Source organism: Astatotilapia calliptera, chromosome 2, assembly GCF_964374335.1.
Source record: "Astatotilapia calliptera chromosome 2, fAstCal68.1, whole genome shotgun sequence".
NCBI classification, from domain to species: Eukaryota; Metazoa; Chordata; class Actinopteri; order Cichliformes; family Cichlidae; genus Astatotilapia; species Astatotilapia calliptera.
The window spans coordinates 34,987,812-35,015,185 of record NC_137423.1 but is presented as its reverse complement, the minus strand read 5'-3'; the positions used below and the strand labels follow the sequence as shown (position 1 = coordinate 35,015,185).

Genomic DNA, 27,374 nt, shown 5'->3' with positions numbered 1-27,374 from the left:
ATGATCATACCAAACATAAAGTACAGGGTATCTAGAAAAAAAAAAGCATTACAATACTTGCAACAACAATAATTGCATAGAACAGTCTTTCAAAAACAAAAACACACAGTGGTCTGGAGAAAAGATTTCAGATAAACGGGTTAAAAATTGGATTTCAACCCCTTTCCACCAGTAAGTACTCACTGAGACTATTGGGAATTTGAAACTACAGTATGCGGTGCTTATGAGAGCAGTTTTTACAGAAAGAGCGGTAATGTTACTCTCAGCAGCGAACGTGACGAGACGGACTCACACATCTGTACAGGAAGCAGCAGTAATGCCGGATAAAATCTAGATGCTATCAGTGTCCCAATTCAAATAATACAGGTCAGCTTCAGCACCTGAGCAGGCATGACCCCGCAGCCATGCTCAAGCTAGACCGTGACCCTGTTACTGATGTACCAGTGCTGCCCTGTATCATACACAGTGCTTCAGTCTCTGTAAAGAGGCGCACGAGATCTATGCGAACAGCACTTCACATACAGTAATACGATAGGATACATTTTCATTTTTAATAAGTTTAAATTTGATCACCATCAAGAGACTTCATTAAATAAAGGAAAATGAAATATAATGAATACTTAACTTGAACTTTTTTTGGTCAATAAATTGTATTTTTTTATTGCAATTTCTCCAACTTGGGCCCACCATGCTGGGACCAACCCAGAGGGTCAGTTAGTAAAGCAGTCACTTATTGCATTTCAGAAGCATCTACTGCCTCTCTGCAGTGCAGTAAGATAAGGAAACAGTGTTGACGGTGCACACGCTAAAACCACATAAGGAAATGTACCGTTGAGAGTCCTCAAGAGGCTGTTTTCTTTTTAGACACACTAAGAGCTTGAGCCATTTATTACAGCACACCACCCATGATATTTCACTATGCAATATTTAGTTTATTCACCCCTTCAGGAGGCACTTAAAAAAAAACAAAAAAACCCAACAAATAGCTGAGCTTTACTCTACACCGACAAATTGTCTCCATTTCCTCTCTCCATCAGCTCAACAGGAACCCACAAGGATACCATAGAAGCTGCAAAACAAAAACATCTAAATTCTCAAGGCGTGCTCTTTTACGAAAGTAATCTTTCCTCCTATGTGATACAAAAAAAAATTTATTTTCCCTCAGCTTAAAGCCGGGGGATTTTTTTTTTCCTGCCTGTACATATCAGTGTAGTTTATTCAAAGACAGACATAAAGGCAGCAGAACAATATCTAAAAAGCCAACACCACAATGAAATGCTTGGGTGAACAATAAATAGCTATGCAATTTATATGTTAAAAGGATTCTTGGATATATTTCAGTACGAAGAGTAAGGGTAACATCTTTGTTATTATTTGTGTACTCTTGTATAATAAAAGATACATAGTAAGATCTTTTCTATTTTAATATGCAGCTGCATCCCTGATAGCTTTGGACTATATATCTGAATTTCTCGATTATCACATTTGTGATGCAGAATTCACACTGATACATGTACATTCATGCAGTTTTTAAATAAACGATGACGGGCTCCATTTTAAAACTAAGATTACGAAGATGAGCTAACCTGATTGTTTGCCTAAAAAGCAGCCTGGAAATGTGTAATGCGAATGTCTAGAATAATACACACACAAAAAACAAATCACACATACAAAAGAGAGATTCTCCCCCCCCCCAAAAAAAAAAAAAAAAAAAAAAAAAAAAAAACTATTTTCCCCATAGGGACCCTTACGCCAAATAAAATACAACAATGACAAAGTGAAAAGAATAAAATCAGTCCCCGTGATAACAGAGGTGCATGCAAGAGAACACCCATTAAAATTAATGGCTTCATACTCCTTTTCTATTTCCAAATGAAGCAAAAGAAATGGTGGCAAACTCTCTCTGTCCTTGTCTGAAATTCTTCCATTTGCTGGGGAGTGTTCACAGTGCCAGTCACCAAGGGGGGGGGGGGGGGGGGGGGGGGGGGGGATTGCTTGTTTCATCTTGGTTCAGCTGAGCTGCTTCAGAAAGAAGCACGTGTACAGTCTCGTCTAGGTCAGGAAGAAAGAAATCGAGCTCCAGAACCCCTGAGAGCAAGTCCAAGTCCTGCTCTGTGTGATTGAAATGTGATAACACAACATAGATACACAAATACACACTCGTGCACGCACGTGCACACACACACACACACACACGTGTGACGCTTTCTGCCCCCCCGCAAGCGTTGTTGCAGAAATGTTGACACATACATGCACAGCCACAAACGAATGCTGATGATTGGATGGTTGTGCTCAGTGGGCGCCGTCATCCCAGCCACAATCGTTCTTCTGCTTAGCCAGTTTACGTACAAGTCTCTCAAGCTCCTTGCGAGACTTCTGCTCCTCCTCCAGAAACTGCTTCATCCACTTATTCTCCTGCCACACATTGTGTAAAATAACAAAGTTAAGATATATCAGAGCCTTTCAAGCATGCGTTTCACAATTTTTGAGGACATTTCAATTCAGTTCACTTCTTACTCACTGCCAAACACCACCCCAAAACACCAAACCTTTCAATATTTTATTGAGGATATACGTCTAAATAGCGAGCAGTCAATTTTTGAACATGAGAGTCTCCTTCGTGCTTGAGTGTTTGCACTCATTTCTTTCATCTCGTCTGCTCTCGGTTTCACCATGTATGCGTAAAAGCCCCACCTCCCCACACATGGAGCAGAACTTCAGTTGGAAAAAACGAAATGATTTCATTACCAGAATTAAACGCTGAAAGTGACTGATTATATATATGTCCAAATGACCAAACAAACTCAATCTGATACACAAAAGAGAAAAGCAATCAGGAAAGGAAACAGAGTGACTGCTTCCCCTAGACAACCTACATTCTTGCATTAGTGATCTCCAATCTCACTCACCTTTTTAAGCTCATGAACCTCATCCTTTAAAGCGTACACGGCATCAACCAGACTCCTGAAAAAAAGGGTAGTATAGTGTTTGTGTCATACTTCAAGATATGATATGCACGCTTTAAACACCCTCTCCATCTCAAAGAAAGCTAATTATTTTGCACTTCAAACACATATGTATGTACATCTATACCCACACATATACGGTTGATAGACAGCATCTCAACAGGTTAAATGGGATTAACATCAAAACTCTGAATCTATCTGCAAAAAAAAGTACATCTGAATACACATAAAAAGAGTACTAAGTAATACTATTCTTACTTTTCCTCAATAACCGTCTGCCCGTTGCTCTTCATTTCCTCCACAATGATCTTCTCTTCCTCTGGCAGGAGCACCTGAGGAACACACTCTTTCCGTACCGCTGTATAAACACACACACACACACACACACAAAATAATGATAAAGCTAAAATCATTAGAGCATAACTCTAAAAAGGCACTACAGACGCAATTCATCCACATCATTCTGCAAATACACACCCGTGGTGCTCTGATGCAGGCTGGCTCCCGTGCAATATGCCTCAATTACCCTCAGAATCTGAGCATCCTCCTCTAGAGCAACTGTACCTGTAAAAACCAGAGATTGCCATTATTACACAGCACTCTGCTGAAATGAATGCAAATGACATTAGAGGTGTAAGGTAAGAGGTTTGTTCTGTGTGTGCTCTTCTTCATTGTTCATTTTAAGATAAAGCAGCGCTGCAGAAGCCCCAAGTCTGCTCTAGTGATTTCTAAACCATATATGTTACATTATTTCTGAGCAACATCATTAAAAGAACATAACTTCTTGTTTAAAAGCTTGTTTTGAGCAATGCTTTACACCTCCCATTCCCTAATATAAAGCAAGACACTTACTTTTTCTCATGTGAATGTCATCATCAGAGGTCTTGCGCTCTTTCCTCCTATTTCCTGGCAAGAACCTCATAGGCCGTGGGCTCTTGCTGGTATCCTGGAGGTGGTCGACAATAAACTAAGTACATCTCTGTACACAAAATCCCTCCTCCTACACACACAGAGCAACACACTTCTGAAAGCCAGTGGTCCAAACCAACCAGAATGCAAGCTTAAAGGGATGTGCATCCCATGTGAATAAACATCAGTAAACACACATACACCACACACAGAAGTCCATCAACAAACACAGCAGCAAGCATGTAATGATGACCAAGACCAAATTAGCCAGTGATCTGTGTTAATATGTACCTTGCCTACCAGAGTTTTACAAAAAAAATAATAAATACTATGACTTATTTCATCACCTTTTTTTTAATCTACATCTTTACCCACATCCCACTGCAGCAAAGGCAGAAGAAAAATACTTTCAATATAAAAGCTTTATCTGTGGTCTGCATCAATTAGAAAACCATGAGAAAGGATCTTATCTAAATGATTTAAACCATGTGGTTTTATGAGCTGCTGACTTTGGGGTCAAAATGATGGTTTCACTAAACACATGAAAAGTTGCGCTTTGATGACTAATTAACGTGTTAAAAACGATTCCTAAGTCACGGTGAGGGTGATGTACTTGTACCATTACATACAGGTGCTGCAAAATGACTTGAGAACATCTTATGATGTCATTTGCCCCGTGTCCTTGGCTGGAACTGAAAAGTTGGTCGAACACGCAACTGGAAACAGTTGATTCATGGGACATCCCTAAACTTCGCTGAAACGATTTTCTCATAAGAATCAGGAGGACGGAGTGACTCCTGATTGTCACCACCTGTCTTTTGAAACCACTGAAGAGGCCACAGGACTTACAATAATGCAGGTGCACGGTGTAAAGGTTGTTTCCCTATATTGGTTTTGTGTGCGGGGAAGTCATTTCCCAAAGTTGAAGGAAAGGTAGATTCAGGTGCTGTTCCATTAGCAACTCGGCAATTACTCAAGCGCAGAATGACCTCACACGTAAAAGGTTATGAAGTATATGTATAAGAAGCTATTTTGGCTAACGTGTTAAACAACTGCTTGATCTGACTGACTAAGCTGAGCTTTTCCGCTCATTTAGAAGTTGGTGTTTAAACTTGTGCACCTGTCTGGATCAAAAACAAAAAAACACTATATCATTATGCATGAAGAACATAGTTTCCTTCCACCAGGTTTTCCATTAAATGAAATTGAACTTCAGTGAAGTGGGATGTCATCTAAGCCATAAAAGCATACTTAGTCTGCTGATAATTTAAATGTGGAAACATATTCATGGCTGAATGACTGTAGAACTCAATATGCTCTGTGCCTACAAGTCCAAAAATAGCTTCCCTAGTACAATTTTCTTCTATTGCTCCTTCAGAGAAGGATTTCAAAAGATAGCTGATGCCGTACATGACGACTAGAAGACAAATAGCAGGTTTGCGGCACCACAGAAACAGGAAACTAACAGATGATAGCAAGAGAGGGGTGATGCAGAGAGAGCAATGACATGCTAGCTCAACACTGGAGATAACACACACACACACACACACACACACACACACACACACACACACACACACACACACACACACACACACAGGCAACCCCATCCCACCTTTCTGAGCCCACATCCTCCCACACACAGAGAATAGAAACACAGTGAGGTCTAACCTTACCTTCATGATATAAGACATCCTCTACAGAAGGCAGAATGGAGAAAGAGAGAAAGGGGAAAATGTGCATGAAAAATACAATGAGAGGAGGATGCGCTAGTGAGAGTTAACGATGAACATTTTTAAAAACCCGTCTGCCATTCACCTATTCTTCGTCTGTGCAGAATAGGGTGATTTTGGTTTCGTATAAAGAGAGACGTATAAAGAAAAGAGAAAACTGACAGAAAGCCAGCAATGCATTCAGGACATGTGCATGCAATCTCTATAAGATAAATAGACCCAGATGGCTGCAAGCATGCTGCTTGCTCCCGTCTTCAAGTTTGTTGTCAAGAAGGCATAAACACATATTTAAAATACAAGCTATTAAACAAGACACATGTTAGTTTGCAGATATCACATGTGATACACTGATATCTATTCAACACATTACCAGAGTCAAGTCTAACTGAAACTTTTAAAACTGCTGACTTGATACTTTTGTGAAAAGCGTACACCACCCACATAAGACCACACCGTAAACATCACATCGCTCATAGACAAGTAGCTCATAACCACTGATGCAGTCATCATTCTTAAATGCCAGGCACCCTTGGTGACCTTGCTGCCATTACTGGAAAATATTTCCTCAGAACAACACCTTGACTGCCCATATTTCAGGAACAATTTCAGTAGTTTCAATTTTGTTCCCCTTCTTGCAACTAAAGCTAAAATGATGCTCGCTGCTTGCCTTTGAAAGGCCACTTTAGCTAACTCACACCCTGCACTGTTAATGTCACAGCCATTACCACATTTTCAGAGCCTGTGACCACATACCTTTAAGCTGTACGCTCCAAACCATATTTTGTTGCGCTGATGAACAGCATTAATGTGAGTTACTGCATAGCAATACCACAGTTCCTTCGATTAATGGTATCAGTCTATAACCACTAAATGATTATTTAGAACAACATATTACCAAAATATAAGTTCACTATGTCTCACAAAAAGTAGTATTCAGATAAGACCGATCAACTACTTTATCCAATTGCAATAATCTTAGTAGGAGTCTCAATTCAGAAGAGAGTCCCACATCTCTTCTGGTCCATCAATTTTAAATTAATAATAAAAAAAATTAAAAAAACAGAGCTAAATTCCCAAATAACAGATGTGTATATGTTAACTAGTTGAATGAGAACAAAGAAGCAGCTGTTTGGAACACTTTAGTATTGCAACACCTCAGTACTTCCTGTGTCCGGTGACATTTTCTGGCATCGTTGTATTTTTACTCAGTTGTATATAGCATTCGTATTCTATTTTTATCTTATTGTATATTTTTATTCTATTTTATTCCACTGTATATAGTATATTATTTTATTCTATTCTGTACAGCTGTGTACTGTATTTATTCTTATTGTATTCTAATTTTTGCGTCATAACTTTTGCACTGTCCACTTCCTGCTGTGACAAAACAAATTTCCCACGTGTGGGACTAATAAAGGTTATCTTATCTTATCTTATCTTATCTTATTTGAGCCATAATTAGTGCTGACACTAGAGTGGAGGACAGGATGCTTTGATTTAACCCATATGATGCTTTACTAGTAAAATAATAAATAAATGAATGAATCTATAACTCTAAGTCAAGATAATACTCTATGTCTTTTAAAACTAACTGAAGTGAACCCAGTGCCTCCAAAAACAGCATCCGGTGAAGTGCACAGTAAAGCGAGGATTTCACACATTTTCTCCGTCCTATTAATTGTAGGAATTTTTCATAAAATGAAAGTTAACTTACAAACATGGACCATAACTCATACACGCACACCTCTACTTTGTGCTTCAATTTTAGTTTGTACATCTGAAAAATGTAACATACCAGACAAAAATGGAGACTACTGAGCTCTCTCGTATGTTTATATTTAGTTTATTTAAAGTTCGTGTGCTTTATTTGTTTTTTAATATTTATTACGTGTCTAGTTTTTATGGCTCGAATTTCATTAGCATTTAGTGCGTGATGTAATGGAAGGCTTAAGCTAAAACACATCACTGTAAGACTTGACAAGTTACCAACAAACACGGATACAGCGGTGGGCAAGCAGAGGAAGGGGACTTCTGCTATTGGTACAGTTTTCTGGCAATGTATCGAATGACTGATACTAAGAGACTGGTGTGGGCTTGTTTGTGCAACTTTCTACCTCTTTGTAGCCCAGAGCAGCTGAAGGTTTGAGGGGAGGTGCGGGCCGCAGACAGCTGAGAGACCAGGGCTTGCTAATCTTTGGTGGTTCCAGGGGGCCACGACTGACGCTGCTGAAGCTGCCCTGGTGATGTGGGTGAGTGGTGGCGCTGATCATGCTCACTGGTTTACCATCTGCGTTCTGCATTGAACCAGACAAAAGGAAGCAAAGCAAATACTTGAGAATTACTGTGCATGTGTGGTGAAACATGAGTCTGCCGTTTGTCACTTTTTGGTTTTCACACCTGGGAACTGTGTAGGATTCACTTTTGGTACTGTTTTGAATTTATGTATACGTGTGTCTGTCTCTGTCCTAACCTTTGAAATGGTGCTGGCAGGGCTTCCGCCTTTGGTAAAAGGTTGAAGGTGCTCTAGCCATTCCTGTAACTCCTGGGCACTGCTGCAGAACACTGTAATGCGTTCAATCATGCTTCCTGCAGCAAATAAGACAACACGCAATAAATGAAGAGCTGCTTTCCATCACAGGTGTTACATACAGCGTTTACATAGACTCATGATGGGCATGAATGTCCTCAGAACAATGAGAAAGGTTAAGTGACTCAGTGAAGCTCTAAGGAGAACTGCTGATTTACAAAGTCGCCAAGGTCGGGAGAAAGACCCAGACTGTCAGTCTCAGGTGGGGTCTTCAGGAACAGCCCAGGAACCACCAATGCTCAGGCCTGCCATGAACAGGGAACTCTTTATATCGCCATGGACTGAAAGGGTGCCAACCTAGAAAAGAAACCGCTGCCTGGAAAAACCGACGTTTTTTCTGGGCAGCGACTACAATTTCCACTGCTACCCACATGAACAAGCCAAATGTCTTCTGGATCAAAGTTTTATGGTATGATGGGAAAACGATTGCATTATTCGGCCACAATGATAAGAGGTATGTACCAACTGTAGTTACCAACTGTCAAGCATGGTGGTGGTAGCATCAAGGTGCACTGAGAAACTTGGTAAAGGACATTTAACCAAATATTAGTAGGGGTGTATGTATATTTTTGCCCCTGTTCGGATTGGAGAAAATCTAAAATAAATTAAAAATTGTACAATTATTCTTTCTTTTAAAGTAATTAAAGGTTTATGCTAAATAATCATTCCACCCAGGATAAAGAACAATTCACAGAAATCATCTAATGCCCCAAATTACCATGACATTCACGTCCATGATGAGTGTATGTAAACTTCTGACCACAACTGTACGATTCATGAGACCAACGTATGTCACAGCCAGAGCAGTACCACCCATACTTTATATTTTAGCAATAATCAAAGCATGTTTTGAAAAACCTTATGGTTCTAATATTGGAAGTCAAGCCACTGAAAATATGAGGTTTCACATTTACAAACAATCACATTTATAACATTTCACATCGTTATACAGAAAACAGCTTTCTTTAAAAAAGAAAAAGAAAAAGAAGAGTGGAATAATGGATGGATGGATGCATTCCAGCTTTGGATGTATGGCTTTTTTTTAAAGGAGGCCAGACTGACTTCACCATTGGGCTAATTTTTTGTCACACGGACAAAAACCCTGCTTTGTACAAATACAATGAACTAATGAAAGCATGAATACTTTACAGAGGAAAAGTGTTTTCCTGAATCACTTCAAATGTTAAATGTTAAACAATTCAATGAATTGGTTGGTCAAATAGTTTATTATTATGTAAGAACAATATCACTGTCCTCTCAAATCTTTTTTTTCTCTTTATTTTTGTCCTAAAATTTGAGATTTCAAAACAGGATAAGTGGAAGGAAATGGAGGGATGGCTGGTTGGATTTTAGATGCAAACCTGTGATGTCAAAGGCAAAGTGGGAAATGTCTCCTTCTTCCGCGTGCCTCGTTACTGTGGTACCTGTTAGAGGCAGTCTTCCCTGAATGGAGGAAAACCAAAGAGAGAGGAACACTCAAGTGTAAACAAACTAAAAGATGCAGTACTGTGTATGTCGTGACCAGAAAAAAAAAAAGGTTAATCAAGGAAAATCAGGACTGGATAACATTAGGGACAACTGACGTTTAATGAAACACATATGTAACATGTATATATAAAGAAAATTTTGAAACTGAGCAACTTCAAATCTTTCTTCAATTTATTCTAAGATAGTATCTACTTCATGCTTTAGACAGTGTTTCCACAACTGATGGAATAGAATGAAAAAGGAAAACTGTGCATATTTAGGATTTATATTTAATACTCTATTTATTTATTGCATAGGCTGCTGTTTGCAGCTGACTGAATACATTAAGTTTGACTAAACACTAAATCAGCCACAAGTTTGTGCGCGTTTTCAAAGCGTTTCTCTAGATGGGAGGTAAACGACATACCTGATAAATAAAGCCACTCATCCGGGGACTGGCAGACAGCATTACTAACACATTCGGGAAAAGCATAAGGTAACGCTCCTCTTTTTCCTAAAAGAGAGACACAGTAATTATTTTTGCAAACCTATTGTGAAGGTTGGAAAATGCATTTTCAACAACAACATTGATCGGTTATGTTTTTTTTGGTGTTCTTTTTCTTGAGTTATTCAAGGTAAACCAAAGTGATTCATTGCACTTCTTTGCAAGAAGCAAGCCGTTTCAGGTTTCCCTCCTAATGTGACAAAAAAAAGTGAGCATATTTTAGCTCTGGTTGCAGCAGGCCAGTTTGGGAAAACACTTGCTTGTTATATGAATGGAAATTCAAATGAGCTATGAAACAAATATGGTAATTGTTATGCTGGTTGGAAAGCGGTTGGCAGTGATTAAAAAAAAAAAAAGGGGAGGGTGAATCCAAATGTGTATCTTGGGCTTTCTTCCAACCACGGACTACGAATCGACCCCTACACAGAAACCACACATGAAAGAGGAGACGGCTTTTGGGTCTGCCTATGGCCTACTTAGGTTTCAGTTCTCATACTTGAGGGGGGTAATAATTTAGCAACAAAGGGGAACAGATTTCCGCACCTACAGTTCCTGAAAACTAGAAACTTAGTTTGTTTTAAAGATTGCTACACTGCTGGATCTCAACAGGAAAAGAGAAAAATGTACTACAGATAAATTATCTTTTAATTAACAACAACTATTTGTTGTTATGAGAGAGCTGTAAAGGAGCCAGGCAGCTTAATTAATTAACTGATATGATTTTTCTTAAATGCCACAAGGACTGGCTTTCAGAAATGGGAAAATACTACCAAACCTCTGATTGTACACATATTCTAAACTGACAAAAGGATATTTTGTATTTTGTATTATTGCAGCAGTTCCACTATAGTTTGGCTGAATGAGCTTTTTCTCATTTAGGAAAACCTCATATCTCTCACCTCACTGCAGCCATTTCTCACATGGACCAGGGACGTGTAGGCCACTTGACCAAGACTCTTCATGCTTTCTCCCTCCCAGCCCCGCACAGGTTCTGACAAGATCTGCAGCTCCAGGTTCTTGCGCTTCCGCAGATCCTGGCACTGTGTCTTAAGCACACAAGCACACACAAGATTACAAAACTATGCAACATGCTGGTGAAAATAAATCTGATATTTTTCTGGACCCTTTTTTCTTGCCTTTTATTACTACTGAGTAACAAGCAACAGGATAATCTCTCCCCCCTGTGGATATGGCTTTGAAAATGTAACCATTGCCATGTACGCAAAAGGCATAAAAACTAGCATGCAACATAAAGTAGTACATTTTTCAGGTGCTGTGCAGGGGTTCTCCCTCTTCAAGCAGAAAAAAGTGACAATGCAACATTATCACTTTCCACTGCACGTCAATCAAAAATTAGGGTTTTTTTTGTTTGTTTTTTTAAAGAGCACTGTAAATTAGCATAGCATTTCTAAAGTACCAGAGATCCTAACCACACTCAAAACACACAAAGAAACGTCAGACTTGCAAATTACAACGGAGAGTGATAAGTGATGCCTTTTTTTGTTTCCCCAGTTTCCTGTGTAGAAGAAACGAGTGAGTCACTTTATCTGCTCTTATGAGGAAGTCAAAGCAATACCGGGGAATTTGTGTCTCAGGGTGGCGTTCGCTCAGGTATAGTGCGGTTGCTCGTTTCTAATCCAGCTCTTTTAAGATGGCATTTCAGTTCCCACCCACCTTAGGAACAATACGATCACTCAACTTAAAGCAGAAAAAAAGGATCACTGCATTGTTTCTGGTTTTTTCCCCCCTATCAGAGCTCTGTTTGATTATGAGGAATTGTGCTAAACTACACTGTTGAATGAAATGAAAACATGTAAACACGAAATTGAAAGCGTGATAACATTATTTACCAAGAGCGTCATTTCCACCATTAACTAGTTCCTTATTAGCGTGCGTATTAGCAGCACAATGGCTTTTATGCATCACCATTTTCTACAACTAGTAACCATTTTCCCTCAGTTACCATCCAAGTCCTGTTTAATAACAATATGTAAGGATAATAAGCTTTACTTTGTATAAGCCTCATTACAGAAGATTGCACTGTAACATAAGCAGTCACTCCCTATTATCTGCAGCTGATCTGTTTTTGTTCAAAAGAAACCACAAGTGTTAGTTTCCAAATAACTGTATCGAGCTTTTTTAACTCAGAATACAGTTTTCATTATTTTATAAAACTGCCTACTCTTTACACCAAGATCCGACGCTGAAGCACACAGCTACTGAAATGACTTCACCAATTATTCAGCTATTCTTAGTAAATGGATTACACCTTGAAAAAACTGCAGATTTATGCATTTGTCATTAACTGCCTTAGCGAAACCTAAATTGGCGAATAACGTGCAGGCAAGACCTCACTATAATTACTACTGCTGGGCACTATTAACACTAGCACACTTAAGCAGTGGTCCCAACCCCTGGGCCACAGACTGGTAACGGTCCGTGAGTCGTTTGGTACCAGGTTGAGGCTCGGGTGTTAAATTTATGGTTTTCAGGGTTTTTTATCGTTTTTATCGTTAACTTGGTTTTCCTGGGTCTTTTCCCGTGTGTTATGAATAAAATAATTTTTTGCTACCGGTACTGGTTTTATTTTGTTGTATTTATCCGCGACACCTTAAAGGCCGGTCCGTGAAAATATTGTCAGACATAAACCGGTCCGTGGCGCAAAAAAGGTTGGGGACCGCCACACTAAAGGATTAATGAGTGCTTTATAATGACTAAAAAGGTTGAAAATGTACTCATAAATCCTACAGTACATTAATTTCACTAAAACATACTATGATTGACTTAAATAGTTGATGTGCAATGTATGTGCAATGTGCTGTTAAATGTTAAGTATTGATGTATTGATGACAATTAATTACTATTCAAGATTATTATTCTGGGAAAAAATGACATTTTAATAAATATAATCCATATTATTAATTTTATGCAAAATGTATTTTTTTGGATAGTAAGGGTGGTAAGGTAGCACGGTCCTGTAAGGAGGAAATCCAGGAGCTTCAAAGTCTGTCATGACATTATCCAGGCTTCCTCTGCAAGTTCACTTCGATCCTTCTGACTTACCAAAAGGCTCCTAAACGCCGCTGTTGCCTTTACAATGTCAGTGTAGTCAGGGTGGGCTTCCTGCGGTGCAAATGAACATTACAGGTTTAAACATAACAGTCTTTATCCTAAAGGAATACAAGAGCACATACAGGTATACTGTGCAACACAAAGGGAATTCAAGGACTGAAAAAAATCATTTAATGCAAGTTGTTTAATTTATGAAAATACATAGTGTAACTTTAATGGTAGTTTAGCTTCTGTAAGTAAAGCAAGTGAATAAAACAGTAAAAAAATATTGTATTTATACTTGTATATAATTTCAGTATGCTTTTTATATGTCTATGCTCTCTCCTTTACCTCCACATGTCTCTCTAGCTCCTGTAGCAGGGTAGGGTATTTTTCAAGCCTCATGAAGGGCTTACTGAGGCTGGTGGTCAGGGTCATGACTCCTCCAGTACTTGCTCCATGACTCTCCATGAACTTCTCAAGTTCCTCACTAAGAAAACACACACACACAATTTATAGACAATATTTTATTTGGGGGGGGGGGGGGGGGGGGGAGTGTGTCCAGGGATGAAGTACGGGGGGGGGGGGGGGGGGGGGGGACGAAAAATCAAAGATTACGGGTAACAAGAAAAATCACAAGTTTTTGAGTCTAGATTGCATGCAAGCTGTAAGCCAGGTATTTATAAATTATTATATAAACCTTCATTTTTACTATATTATAAATTGTAAGATAGGCTTTAAAATTATAACATAACCATGTATTTCTTGCTGTGCTGAACTGCAAAACGTAGGAGTGAAATTTTGTATTTTTAATAACACAACGTTACCATATACAACACACATTAACCACATTATCAAAAGCTCTCACTTTCATAGAACTGTCCCACCAGTAAAATGAAACAAAGTGTGCAGAAAAGCTCAAAGAATTAGTCATTTTAACACAAATACATCCATGTTTCATTAAAGTGACAAATGACTCGACAGAGTTCAGAAATCTACACTAAACAGTGGAAACACTGCTGAGAAACAATAGGAGTATCCTCATAAAACAACACCATGTGATAAGCTTTGAGTATATTAATTGTCACGCTATTCGGTTGTTAACGAGATCAGCAACTCGATTGGAAATGCAAACGACAACCTCGGACAACAGCACCTCTTCCTGTTTCCTTAAATAGAGAAATAAAGAAATAAATATAAATAAAAGTTAAGCTATATTTTTGCCTGGTAACAGGTTTCTATATGCTACAATTTTTTGAGCTGTGGTAGTCATCATATATTTAGATTTTTTTTTAAAAATGTAATATTTGTATTATGTTCATGTTTTGTGATGGTATATTGATGAAATCAAAAGTAACAACATATTACCGCACACTGCCCTTTATTTGTTACAGCAAAGCGAGCCGATCGCACTGCGGAAAAACAGTAACCCAAGTGTATCACATTTGTGGTGCATGTGAGATTTTCACATGCACCATCTTTGATGGTCAAATATTTCACAGACAGTGCAAATCAGGTCAACATTGGTTTGGTGCAAATCTACGTCGTTAGCTGCAACATGATCGCTTCAAACGTGGTTTGAAGAGATCGTCATTCATGAGTTTCCACGATCCAAAACATAAATCTGCAGCAGCACTAACTGGTACAAAAGGGTAAATGAGAATGTGACAAAAAAGGCTCCTGCAACTGAAATGCAAATGTGCTTACTGTGAAAAGCGCTCTGTGCGCCTGTCCCCATAACCACAACGCTATACACAGTATCCTGTCAACAGTTGACTTCCTGTGTGTAATTCAACTTAATCTTCAGCTCGCAGTGCAGAAATAGACTAGACGCCTTAACATTACCCAAGGCGGTACTGTTTAAACTGCATCATGGAACTTTCATTATTATTACTATACACATAAGAGAAGCCCTTACTCAATAAGAATAATGAATTTTTGTAGCAACTGAACTCCCAGAAACATCAGGAGACAACACGCACGTTTGACACAAACACTTCTTTACCTTTACTGACACCTTGTGGCTCAAAGTAAAACGGCATGAGATCATTAAAATGGTGCGCAGTGCCCCCAGAAATTAAACATAAACAAACCACATATTATTTTCTCCCATATCATATTAACCCATATGGAAAAAAAGAGGTGAAGGAGCTTTACTGTATCAAACTTCAACTTTAGAGTGCACTTCAAAGGTCAGTTTAAGACAGCACAGCATTCATATCCAAACAATGACAGATTATATTAAACCTAGGATATTCCCTTCTTTGACTGCAAAAACTACATAATTTGCTGGGCCTTGGAGATGTCAAACTATGCAGTACTTAAAGAAAAAAGGCAAAAGAAATAAAAACAACTGTCACCTGCAGAAATTTGTTTAGTTTTCCCCAGGAAAGTATTTCATTCAGCTTTAGGTCAACTTTTGGCTTTTTAAAAGGGGTTTCATGGGATATATTATTGTCTAAGGAATGCCACTAACATTTATTAAAAATGCAAAACAATGTTTAGCTAAAATAATCAAAATTCAATCATTGGAGAGGATTGGTTACAAATCTTCACCACTGGTTTCTTTTCGCTTTGAAATTAAAAGGCGAGACTTCTCTCTGGCATGTCTCTACATGGCTGACTCTGGTGTTTTGTGTGCAGGGGGGCTGACCTGTGGTCGGTGAGGATGCAGACAGCTGAAGGGTGGCTGGAACAGTAAGCCAGGTACAAAGCCTTGATCTGACACATTAGGTTTAGATAGCAGGCCGCCACTCGCTGCTGTCCCTCTGGGACCCTGCAAAGTCAGAGAAACAGAGCCAAAGTCAGAGAGGTGAAAAGAGCGGGGGGGGGGGGAAAGCAGGATCGTTGTTAAAGAAAAGAAAGACACAGAAACAAAAGATGGCACAATAAATAAAATAAAAGAAGCGAGCATCTGTTTTTTCCCTAATTTTGTTTAATTTTAGCGATAGCTCTCCAGGCTTTCAGAAATTATGTCACAGTGTTTCTTTGGACACTGGCTGTTTTTTCACTCAGAGGCAACTAACTCAAGGACTGAACCAGCATCGTCTCTACGACACAGACAGGTTGGTAAATAACAAGTTAAAATGCTATTTTATCGACTAGCAGCCTGTCGCAAGCACACTTCACTTGTTCTAGTTTCTTGCTGAATCTATGAAAAATACCAAAGATGATGGAGTTGATACACATAAAATAGCATTTTTACAACAACAGGGCAATACCCAAAGAGCTACAGTATTAGCTGAAAACTTGGTATATCTCAGCATAGTGTACAGTGTGTCCTTATGAAATTAGAGGAAACTGTACTTTTGAATGACAAAAGTGTTTAAAAAACAAAACAAACAAAAACAAAAAAACCCCACACGCAAACATCTACAGAACATGAACTCAATCTGAAAACCATGTCCTTAAGAAACGGGAAAAAATCAGACAAAGACCTGACAACATCTGGGAGATACACCTGGACCTTCAGTTGAGAAGAGTGGCTATCAAGAAGCAATTTTTAAGAAAGGGAAAAGAGCAGAAAAGTCTGAGGTATACCAAATTCCACAAGAACTGAACTGAAAATCAGTGACAACAGGTCTGAAGGAATCCAAATTTGAAATTTTTGGTTGAAATTGTCCTTATTTACAAAGGAAAGACACAACAGTGAGTGTCCAGAGCCATATGTAAATCATGGCGGACGCTCGGCCATGGTTTAGCTTCATTCCTTGAGCATTACCCCAAATGCATCGCCAGCTGTCATCTTTTCTGTCCTCTTTATAGAGCAACATCCAAAGAAGAGCCTCGAATCTCCTCCAAGAAGCCTGGAGAACTATTCCTAAAGACTACTTTCCACATTTCAGTGTATCACCACCTCTATCTTCCGTTTTTGCAGTAAATTATAAACAAATTAGAGGTGGTTTAAGTCTGTAAATATAAGATTAAAGCATTAAGCCCAACTTATTTCATTAGAAATATTTCAGAGGTGTTTGGACTGCACAATCTATGCGGCTCTAAAACTTCTTCACCACCAGTGCATAAACAAATCAAAAGGAATTTTTCAAATATGTGTTGTTTCAAGATGATATTTGTACCAGAAAGAAAGAAATAGGAAGAGATGTCTGGGAGGAAGGAAGTGATTGCAAAAATATTATCAAGTATGTTTGTGCAGCGTAAGGAATGAGATGAAACTTTTAACTAGTAATGTTTTACAGATGTGTTTCGCTATGTTTTACAGAGCAATCACAGGAGTAGGGTCCATTGTGGTCCAAATGTTGCTCTTTACTAAGAGTGGTGTAAAAGTAGTTAAATGTAACCAATGAAAGACTTTTTCACACATCTGCATCCAGAATTACTTACTTAGTACATTCCTCCAAAGCCAAACAAAGTCCCTGCTGGAAGCTATTGATATCCTCCAGATTTCCACACAAGGTGGCACTGTCTGCACTGCTGAGCCTAAACACAGAAGTTTTTTTAGAATTCACTGCAATTTCGACAAATTCAAAAATACTGGCACACATGTAAACATTTCTCACATTAAGCACAGTTGTAATAAATGCATGCAGCTTTTTATCCTATCATAATCCTGTCACATCTGCTGTTTTATTGCCCTTACTTGTCACTGGATTGAAGGGGTCGTAGGTAACAGTTCAACACTGTTTGTAATTCTTTGAGAAACTCTCGCTCGTGTTCTAAGATGTCCTGTACCACCTGGAGAAGCAGCACAGTGAGCAGAATATTTAACATCTCACACACACAAACGAAATCAATGACACAAATATTAAAAAACTAAACAAACTAAAACCTAAAGAAAGTCTGACTGGCAGTATTCAAAAAAAACGCACAAAGTTGAAGCTGAATCCCATAACCTTCCAGATCTTAATTTATTCTGGTGAAGTAAATCACTTTCGATCAATGATTAACATCCGTCAGCACCAAGAAAATGTACATTCTGACTTTAACTCCATTAAACATCTAAGATACAACATTTACTATTCCCAAATATTAAGATAAGCTCTGCATAAAATACCTTTTAACCAAAGTCTTACAAAGAAAACGAACTCATTGTCCTGCATAGCTCCTACTTACCACACTGTAGTAGTTCTTAGTCAGCTGAGTTCCTTTAGGTGACAATGGTTTTTCTATAGAGAGAAAAGCAATAAGGATTTTTAAGCTTCATAGAATTACTTGATTATAACCATCAAAAAAGATATTAAATGCATTTATATATTTTGAGGGGAAGAAGGGGGAAATAATTATATATGTCCTATTAAAAAAAAGAAGTTGCCATTAAATACTTAAATACATAAACTACAACCTCTTTGTCTAACTTCCAAGACAGATTTTTCCCCCTCGTATTTCCATATTTATTCTAAGATGTATAGTATAGTATAGTATTTATTTTATTGTCATTGTCAAGAACAATGAAATTGCGTTTGGGGCTTCCATACAACCCAAAAAAAGAAGAAAATAATAAATACCCCTTAAAACCCAAGTGTACATATTTAACCCAGTGTGACTCCAATGCAATAAGACAATCCTTAGCAATAATGTTCGTAGAAATTCAGACAAAGACCTGAGAAACATGACAAAATACAACAATGCACCCATTCAATATTATTGTACTGTGAGATATGATATCAGATATGATAGTTATCTATTTAAGAAAGGGGGGGGGGGGGGGGGGCAGGAGGGGGAAGAGAATAAAGATATGATGCACCAATGCAGACCAGTTGCAAATCATATCAAATACTTTGTGGTATATATTGTCAGCTTTTGTGTAACTGCGCTATTCTATCACAGTGTTTCTGAAAAAAGAAAAATAACAATGCCAATACAATACCATCAGGACACTTTCAGATATGCCAAATATGGTCATAATCTCAACTTCTCTTCCTGCACTATAGTGCTGAATGGCCAGAAAAGTGCGTTTGCAGAAGAATATGGTGAAACGGTTGATCTTTTGGATATAACATTTCATTTCTCGTTATTATTTTAGCACAAGATATTTGTGTAAAATGTTCTGATAGTTAACATATGAATCAATTTATCTTGAGTCTAAGTAAATGTTAAGGCTAACCTTGAAAGAAAAAAAAAAGTTTAGCAGAATGGGATGACTGGCAACGAAAAAGAAGGTGACAGCTGTCTACAGCAAGGAAGTGTAACACAGCACTAAATGCAAATTACAGAAACCAAGAAAAATTTCATTTTTGCATTTTGTCCCAAAATAACAAACTCATAACACCATTATACGGCTACATCTCTGGAAAAAGTAATTTCACGGTCCAGACAGAGCAGCGAAACTCACCACAGGGTTTGATCTCCCGGACGTAGTTACTTGGAAACCAGCCCGTTTTGCCGTTGAGCGTGCCCTCCCACCATCCTCCCTCCTCCTGGCGTGTCACAAGGATCACTTCACCTTTATTGAATGACAGCTCATCCTCATTGTTCTGCTTGAAGTTGAAGCGAGCCTTTACCATCAGCTGCCCACCTCCACCGTTCTCAGACATTTCCTGTTGAGAAAGGTCGTCACAGCCCGAAAGCAAGACATCCAAATGCATCAGCAGGTTTCGATTATACGTTTCAGGTACCTGACAAATGGCTGGTTTGTTTTCAAACAATTCAGTTGTTATTTCAAAATTTGTCTTAAAAAATTTAATCAAGAAATCTACGGCTCTAATTTTATATTTCTGCGTTTTGTGATTATTGTTAAAATTGTACCATTAGCAGCCAAGGACCCAGCCACACAGCCACAGAATGAATCAAGTACATCTGCCAATACAATGATTCATCTACACTTCATGGTAGGCATTAATAAAAATATACACTCTGACTAAACTCATACGCCGATGTAGCGATGTTGCTTGCAGTTAGTTTAAACCAGTTACAAGCCTTCAAATACCTTTATGAGTGTGCCTGTCCCCACACCCCTCCTCTGCGACTGACTGGTCAAGATGCGCTTGATACATAACACGCTTGCTGACTGTGACTGTGTCTGGCAGGAGGTTATTTCGCCAGGAGGTAATAGTACAATCCAACCACAAATGTGGGCAGAGAAATGGACAATGAGAATACTACTAATACTTTTTAAAGTAACCACCTAACTAAATAATGCAAAACAAACGGACAATTAGCTACATGTAAAGTAAATGTATAATGAATTTTCCACACATCTTTATTTTCTCGCTTTATGTAATTATTTCTTTAGTATGATGGGTGCAGTCATCTGTGCTAAACATCCACTATATGAGCTGCAAACAATATATTTGTTTAAATAACAAAAAAAAAAGTGAGACTGTACCACTGATTTGGATTGTCTCCGCAGAGAGCCTTTGGATTTGGCAGAAGACAGCGTGTGTGAAGACGCCTGACTAGGAGAGGGGGTACCGGACTGAGGACATCTCTCAGCAGCACAATCTACAAGCACACACACAGGAAATACAAAGCCTCATACGTCAGTTACCTTTATGTTTAAAATTATGACTCTCTCGTGCACACAGTTCATGCAGGTACACATACTTCCATGGGCTGTCAGCCTGATGATAATTCAAGAGCGTGGCCCATCGCTTTGTGCAGCCCCAGGACATTGAACGCACACGGTCCACAAATTTAGAGTTTCTCACAGAATAATGTGATTTAGCCAAAACTGACACACTGTTCCAAAAAAAGATCAAGCAGCTGAAAAATCACAAAGCAACTTAAAAAAAAACCAAAAACAAATGTACGTATATCCAAGTGGGCATTCAGTCCAGCAAATATGTCTGCTTGAAGAGAAAATCAAGCTCAAGTTTATGTTGCTGACACCGAACCCCTCTAGGCTGTCATCGCTGAGCCACTGCAGCAGAGGAACTGTGATTTAGGGTCAGTAGCTGCCAGTTGTCCCACAGCATGACTGCAGCTCTAGAAATGGGCTGACCGAGGTATCAATTTTGTTGTCAGTATTGACTTGAAAAGTGACACATGGTGGTACTGCAAACCTCTTCTAAGCTAACAAGCAGAAACACTTACTGAAGACTGCCTATCAAATGCCAACTGGATGCTAGCCAAATCCACCATCTAATCCTTTAGGAAAAAAATCAGAGAAGAATGGAAAATAAAGTGAGGGGACTATTTAGCCTTTGTAACCTCAAATTCAGATCAAATAAAGAGTTCAGCTTTGAGGCTATAAAACTGGCGAGCGCTTAAGTGCACTTTCACTAGCAGGAAGAAAATGTGACGCTTTTTACGTAAACTGCATAACATCTTTTGAAGGGAAAAGGCTACCGATTCACTATTATTTTCCATATGCAAATATGTCCGGGTGCCACACACTAAAGCCTAAGAAATATGAGGAAAATGGCACTGAAGGCAGTGGCAGGTGGGGCTCATGGAGTCTGCATGCCACTCGTCACACACAGAGAAGCCTAACAAGCCCGTCTGTCAGCTAAGCTCTGTGGCTGCCACTGTTACTTCAGTATGCATACAATATTCAAAGCAGTTAATCTAAACAAACACAAACTCTGGGCGCAGGAACACAAACGACAGGAGCTGACCTCAGAAGAGGACATAAAGCAATAATACAGAGGACCACTTGTATTCAATATCAACTAAATAATCAACTTCAAGTCAAGCTCAAATACAAGGATGGAAGAACAGCTGCTGGGCATTGCTAGCCTGTAAAACATTTGCATATCAATTACATCTGAGCACTGAGAGACGCTTCTGTTCCACATTTTACACAGTGGCATGCATCCTGCTTTTGTTTAAGTGCATTCAAGACTCTGGTCGTCCAAAAAGAAACTCCTTGAAAGTGTTAATATTCCACCAAAGGAAGGTAGGGGTTGGGGATGGTCACGAGAAATGAACAAAGCATCTGATTTTTCCAGGTGAACAATAATGTGATCAAGGCCAAAAGCCTAAAAGAGTCAGCCACACAAAAAAAGTTGTTCTTGACACAACAAGTACTGCTCAAGCTTCAACCTGTTCAGCATGTATGATCTTTTCTGCACCGCGGAAGTAGGTGAAGTTGGGCCAGGAGCCTCTGCTCTATTCCGGCATCGCTTCATCACTGGGAACAACGATGATGTCCAAGTAACATCTGCCTTAGGTGGTTATAATCCCCACATGACCACTTTTTGAACCTAATGTCAACTATGAAATCAAGGATCGCCTCAAAATTTGTATTTTTTTGCCAAAAGATACTTTGCAACAACTGATGTAAAATTACCTCGTCTGAAAGTATCAGAAAATAAATGATTTCAGAAAACCTTCATATCCTTAAACCACCTTGTTTTTGCAACATTCATGACTGCGTGGAACAGCGTTCTCGATGGACCACAGTGAAGCCACAATGAGTCCAAAACTTAACGGTAAAAAAAATGCATTTACATCACAGGGCAGCAAATTAGCAGCACAATGTACTGACTTTGTTCATGAACTAACTGACAAAATAATCGAGCTAGTGCAGGCTGAATGCCTCTGTCCTGAACAATCATCAAACTGTAGCTGAGAATAAGGTTGAGGGTCTTTGGGGACTGGAAAAAGCTGAATAGGACACAACATGTCCTCAAGCTGTTGGCGCTGAGAAGTAAAGGGAACGACTTAAGTAGAAAAACATCTTTGTAACACAATGGAGAAAAGAAAGTGGCTTTCTCGAGTGAACAATTTTTTCATCACTATGTATGTATGTATGTCCTCAAACCACTATGCTGAATAACTTGATATAACAAATTACAGACAGCAAATTCACATCAATTCACAGAGAACAAAATCAAATAAGCCAAATGAAGTTGAAGGAAATGGCCCAAAACTTGATGATGGTGCAGTTGTGTTAACTGTATTTAAGTGTATCAGTTCAGACGCATTACTATAAAAACAAAACAAAACAAAAAAAGACTGGACATTAACACATGCATGTTCTCAATGACATGTGTAACAAAGCATACAGAGGTGGCAGACTTGTTCTAAAAGTTGCTGACTGAATAATTCTAAGGTTCTCCGACAGCTGTTAGCCGGATACTGAAGCGAGATTGTTATTAACTCGTCAGTCGCCCCAAACAGGGACTCTTGAGTAAAGTAATTAGCCCCAAATTGCTGTAGGAATGCTGCAATGCGCACTACTTTGTGCTGTGTCCTTACTGAAGAAATGCATTTGAGGAAGGGATGCATGTGTGTCTGAAAGCAACACTACAGTACTCAGTTACATAAGAAAACAGAAAAAAAGAGAGCAGGGTGTTTTTTGGGGGGGTGTATTAGGCCAAGGATTCACATGAGTAAATATGGCACACAGCGTGACACAAACACAAACTGTCACGCCAGCTGCCCACCTATACTACAACCAATCATGATATCGAAGGGCTCCGTGGATACAACTGGTAAATTAAGGCAGAAGAACACCAGTCTCATCAGGACACATATACAAGACATGACATCTTACCGGACTACTTTTCACATAAAGCTACACGTGCTTTCGCTTCATTATCTCAGCTCCATTATTATAGGAATTATTTAAATCAAGTGACAATAGAGTGTACCGAAAAAGCATCCAATTCTTTCTTTTCATAACATTAGAAGAATTTATGTAGACTAATGGCCCTTTTCTGCTGTCAGTGAGGATGAAACATTAACAATCTCCAGCATTCAAGATCAGAAAGAAGGTAAATTCTTACCTTGTGTTGCAAAGTTGACTGCCAGCAAAGTATTTAGGACCTTGCCAAAATTGTCACCAGTGTATAACCACTCTGGTTCAAACACCTGGATGGAAAATTTCAAAAGGTCAAAATTAGATCTTTTCTTCCCCTTCCCCCTCTGATTAAATAGATCTGAGTAGGAATGCTTTTTTAGTGCATACATCCACAGCTAGAGAGACAGAGACACTCACTCCAGGTTATTGCACAAACAATGGAAAGAGACACACATAATGAAATGCACACAGGGATTTGAATAAGCCTCTAACAAGACAGACAAAAACTGACATGTTGAGTATGACCCATATTCTGTGTCTTAGCGGTTTGTAATAAAACAGGCAGCGTTGCAGGCACACACAGATGCTCACTCGCACACTGCTGCTCGGTCAGTCTCAGGCAGCTATCTTCTTTCCTCCAGTGGATAAGGTTTCACATTTTAAATAAAACATCTTAAATATAGTGTTTGAGTAGTATAACCTGCATCATGAGTCGTGTACAACATCTTTAAGTGTGATCATTACATCGCTTAATGTGGGACGAGCCTTAGGGTCGATGTAACTAACAAGACTTGCGCTACAAGTTGAAAAAAAGATAAGGAAAAAACATAACATTACCTTTACAAATACTGGCTTTACATCACCAAAAGCAAAACAAACCGTTGGTCATCACGATAACTGTTGCCAGCATTCACAAAAGTTTTGGCAGGGGTCAGTAGTTTCAGTGAAAATGTATTTATGAGCGTAAAAATCAGAGCAAATAAATCTTCACGTAGAGTTAATAACACAGAACAAATATTGGAGAGCCCCAACAGTAATTGATGCTTCCTCTTTCTGCATCTCGGAGCAGAAGTGAAAGCAGAATTACTGCTTTCTCCAGTCACAGGACAAACAGGCATTATCAGCTATAGCAAAAAGGGATGAAAAGTCCTCTTAACATGATCACATCACTGACCAAAGGATGGGCGAGGTTTGCCATAATGCCACACAGACATCCCCTGGCTGCTACATTTAATAGCGCCTCTCCAAAAACTTCTGCCCATGAGCTACTGGCTGGCTGCAAAAGGTCTAATTATGGGCTAGGGCACAGTTGGTGGATAAAAGCAAAGGGGACCTCCCAGACATAACAAGCCAGCTGGGCAGACCTACTGAACCACTTGACTTTGCAGTCAGCCAGCCTTGCTGACTCAATTGGCCATTTTAAAGAAACCAAGCGTTGTAATTCAATACCAAAAAATATTATTTTTAAAGCTGGAAGAGACATTAACGTCCAGTGTGGTGGTAACAAACAGGCTGGTACAGAGACAGAGTAACCTCCCAACATCTGGAAAAGATACACCACTTTTCAATATTAGGGAATGCACTGAGCGAAACAGCACTGCTTTGGGGATTTTTGACCTGCAGCAAAACTAACCATTAAGTCACGAGTGCATGCAGGAGAAAATTTATTAACAAGGAAGTAAATGCTGTTCAAAACTAAGTTGTACCAGTTTGAAAACAGACAGTGAAGTCATGCGGGCCAGCACTTCACTTCCTGACTGATTAGTGGGAGTGAGTGACAGCATGTCTGTTTATATGTCTCACTCCACATGGACGTGAGGGGAAAGCATATGCCAGCAGGGTAAGCAGATCACAACACAAGCAAGAGTGTGTTCACATCTTGCAGTAGACAGGAGATAACGGCAGAGTGAGCTCAGTGTATTTCAACAAAACATGCCTCTGAATATAAAACTTGACAGACCACACATTGAGATAACTTACCTCCACTTTCAAGGACGAGCATCCTTTTAAAAACTCCTTGATGTTGGAAATGCAGTCTGCTTCAGTTCTCGGGTCCTGGCAATACTGAGTACACGAAATAAATATATAAACACATACCTCGGCTTAGTATGTCAAAGAGGCATCTGACACACTTATCAAACGCTCAAGGCCAAAGCTACAAATCACTTCGGTACACACTGAGCCCCGCAGTAAGTAAGAGAGATGCCGCAATCCGACTGTGGCAACCTAAAGTTAAGAAAATAACTGTAGATTCTTCCTGCGTCTCCTTCATGCATATATAACCATTACCACCACAAAACCGCCGTCAAAATAGCCTTACTCAAGCAACTTCCGCTCATTTTACAGTTTCAAAATAAAATCCCCACCGACGAAAAAAAAGCTGACGTTTGTAATTTTTTAAGCAAACTTCTAACAGTTCCCGTGAGACCAATGTAGTACTGCCACAGAGAATGTATGTAAAACTAGGGTGATCGGTCTGCCATTCAAAGGAGAAGTTACTACTTCCGATTTTGTTTCGGGCTCGCGTTGTCGCCGCTTTGCGCTTTTTTTTCTTTTCTTTTTTTTTTTCTTCAAAGGGGAGGTCGCACCGGGAAGAGCAGCCGCTCAGGAGGAAGTGACGAACTGTCTTTGCAACTGTTATTTATCACTATCAACTTTGCCATCTATAACAGTGAACACAAGTTGTGATAAAATTTATCACCTTTAAAAAAGGACACAAACAGTGTGGCGAACCTCTCCGTTTGTTCTGGACAGTACGGCCTATGTGCAATGTTTAGCGCACACTTGCTACTCAATTTGCCCTGTTTTGGTGGGTGTCCACACTGACTCGCACCTCTCAAGAATGCGGAACATTTCTGTCGCTTCACAGGAAACCATATCGTGTATTCACAAGTCTGAAACTCTCTAACTGTTGTTGTCGTTTTTGAGGCGACACCTATCGCACAAAACGGTCACAGGCGGCTGTTCAAACTTCATGGTTCGAGTTCAGTGAGCTACAAAATCGCAAAGGCCTGCTGGAGGGAGAAGTTCTCGTCGGTATCACTTTAATCAAACCCCTCCCTTCTTTTCACCGTCGACGGATCTTTTGGCATTTGTTGACTCGAGTTAGCTTAAATCAATAACTCACCTTGGGAGTGAAGCCAGGTACGAGGCGCTCCGAGAGCTTGCACAGGACGACTCCATCCTTGAGCGAGGTTTTCAAAAACTCCTCCGGATCCGCTATGTTCTTTTTAGGCGAGCTAAGCACTCCTAATGATATCAACCACGTTACAGTCTGCTCCTCTGGATTCATAGCTCCACGAAATGACCATTGCCTAAGCCTGCATTGCTTTTAATTTAAAAAAGAAAAAAGCTGGCGTCCTGTTCCGTATCAATATGCAACTCACATCCGCACTTCTGCTAGAAGTTAAAAAAAAAAAAAAAAGAGGCGGAGGGGGAACGACGACGCTGTTTCTACACGCAAAACTGATGATCACCCCTACTGGCAAATAGGCACCTCAACAATAGTTTTTTTTTCCCGTCTTCCCCCTCTGCAAAGTAGCACATGCTAGTAGAGGGCAATCATATTACATACTGAAATGCTGCAAGGCTCAGAAAACCGATATATGCAAATTGCATACTGATAACTCAGAAGAGGCAACTATTTAAGTCTAATATAATAAAGAGTAATAACTTCAACATAATTGGGTCAAATTTTTTTCAAATATGGAAAATGGGTCATCTGCCACAGGAA

General features: G+C 39.3%; 1 protein-coding gene across 3 annotated transcripts; it reads right to left on the bottom strand.

Annotated features, from left to right (window-relative positions):
- Positions 1-911: 911 nt before the first annotated feature.
- arhgef6 (Rac/Cdc42 guanine nucleotide exchange factor (GEF) 6) lies at positions 912-27,145 on the bottom strand. Of its 3 annotated transcripts, XM_026145098.2 has the most exons (22): positions 26,769-27,145; positions 25,622-25,705; positions 23,847-23,931; positions 20,501-20,616; positions 19,508-19,712; positions 18,289-18,341; positions 17,816-17,910; positions 17,560-17,655; positions 15,872-15,994; positions 13,570-13,708; positions 13,231-13,290; positions 11,067-11,213; positions 10,090-10,176; positions 9,557-9,638; positions 8,079-8,194; positions 7,723-7,902; positions 5,552-5,572; positions 3,819-3,912; positions 3,444-3,530; positions 3,225-3,324; positions 2,910-2,964; positions 912-2,415 (listed from the first exon to the last, which is right to left on the bottom strand). In XM_026145098.2, exons 1-22 carry the CDS (start codon positions 26,931-26,933, stop codon positions 2,293-2,295), a joined length of 2,313 nt encoding a protein of 770 aa, XP_026000883.1. In that variant the 5' UTR covers positions 26,934-27,145; the 3' UTR covers positions 912-2,292. The 3 variants fall into 3 exon arrangements, with proteins under 3 accessions (XP_026000883.1, XP_026000892.1, XP_026000901.1); XM_026145107.2 differs by lacking the exon at positions 5,552-5,572; XM_026145116.2 differs by lacking the exons at positions 912-2,415; positions 2,910-2,964; positions 3,225-3,324; positions 3,444-3,530; positions 5,552-5,572 and having other exon boundaries at positions 3,840-3,966.
- Between the last annotated feature and the right edge of the window lie 229 nt (positions 27,146-27,374).

Bases quoted from the DNA above. Each gene is read 5' to 3' on its own strand.
- arhgef6 (XM_026145098.2), bottom strand. From the start codon at position 26,933: ATGAATCCAGAGGAGCAGACTGTAACGTGGTTGATATCATTAGGAGTG. The intron at 20,617-23,846 runs GTAAGAATTTAC...GTGTGCTTGTAG, and splicing joins AGTCAACTTTGCAACACAAG to ATTGTGCTGCTGAGAGATGT. The intron at 13,291-13,569 runs GTAAAGGAGAGA...TTTGCACCGCAG, and splicing joins AGCTAGAGAGACATGTGGAG to GAAGCCCACCCTGACTACAC.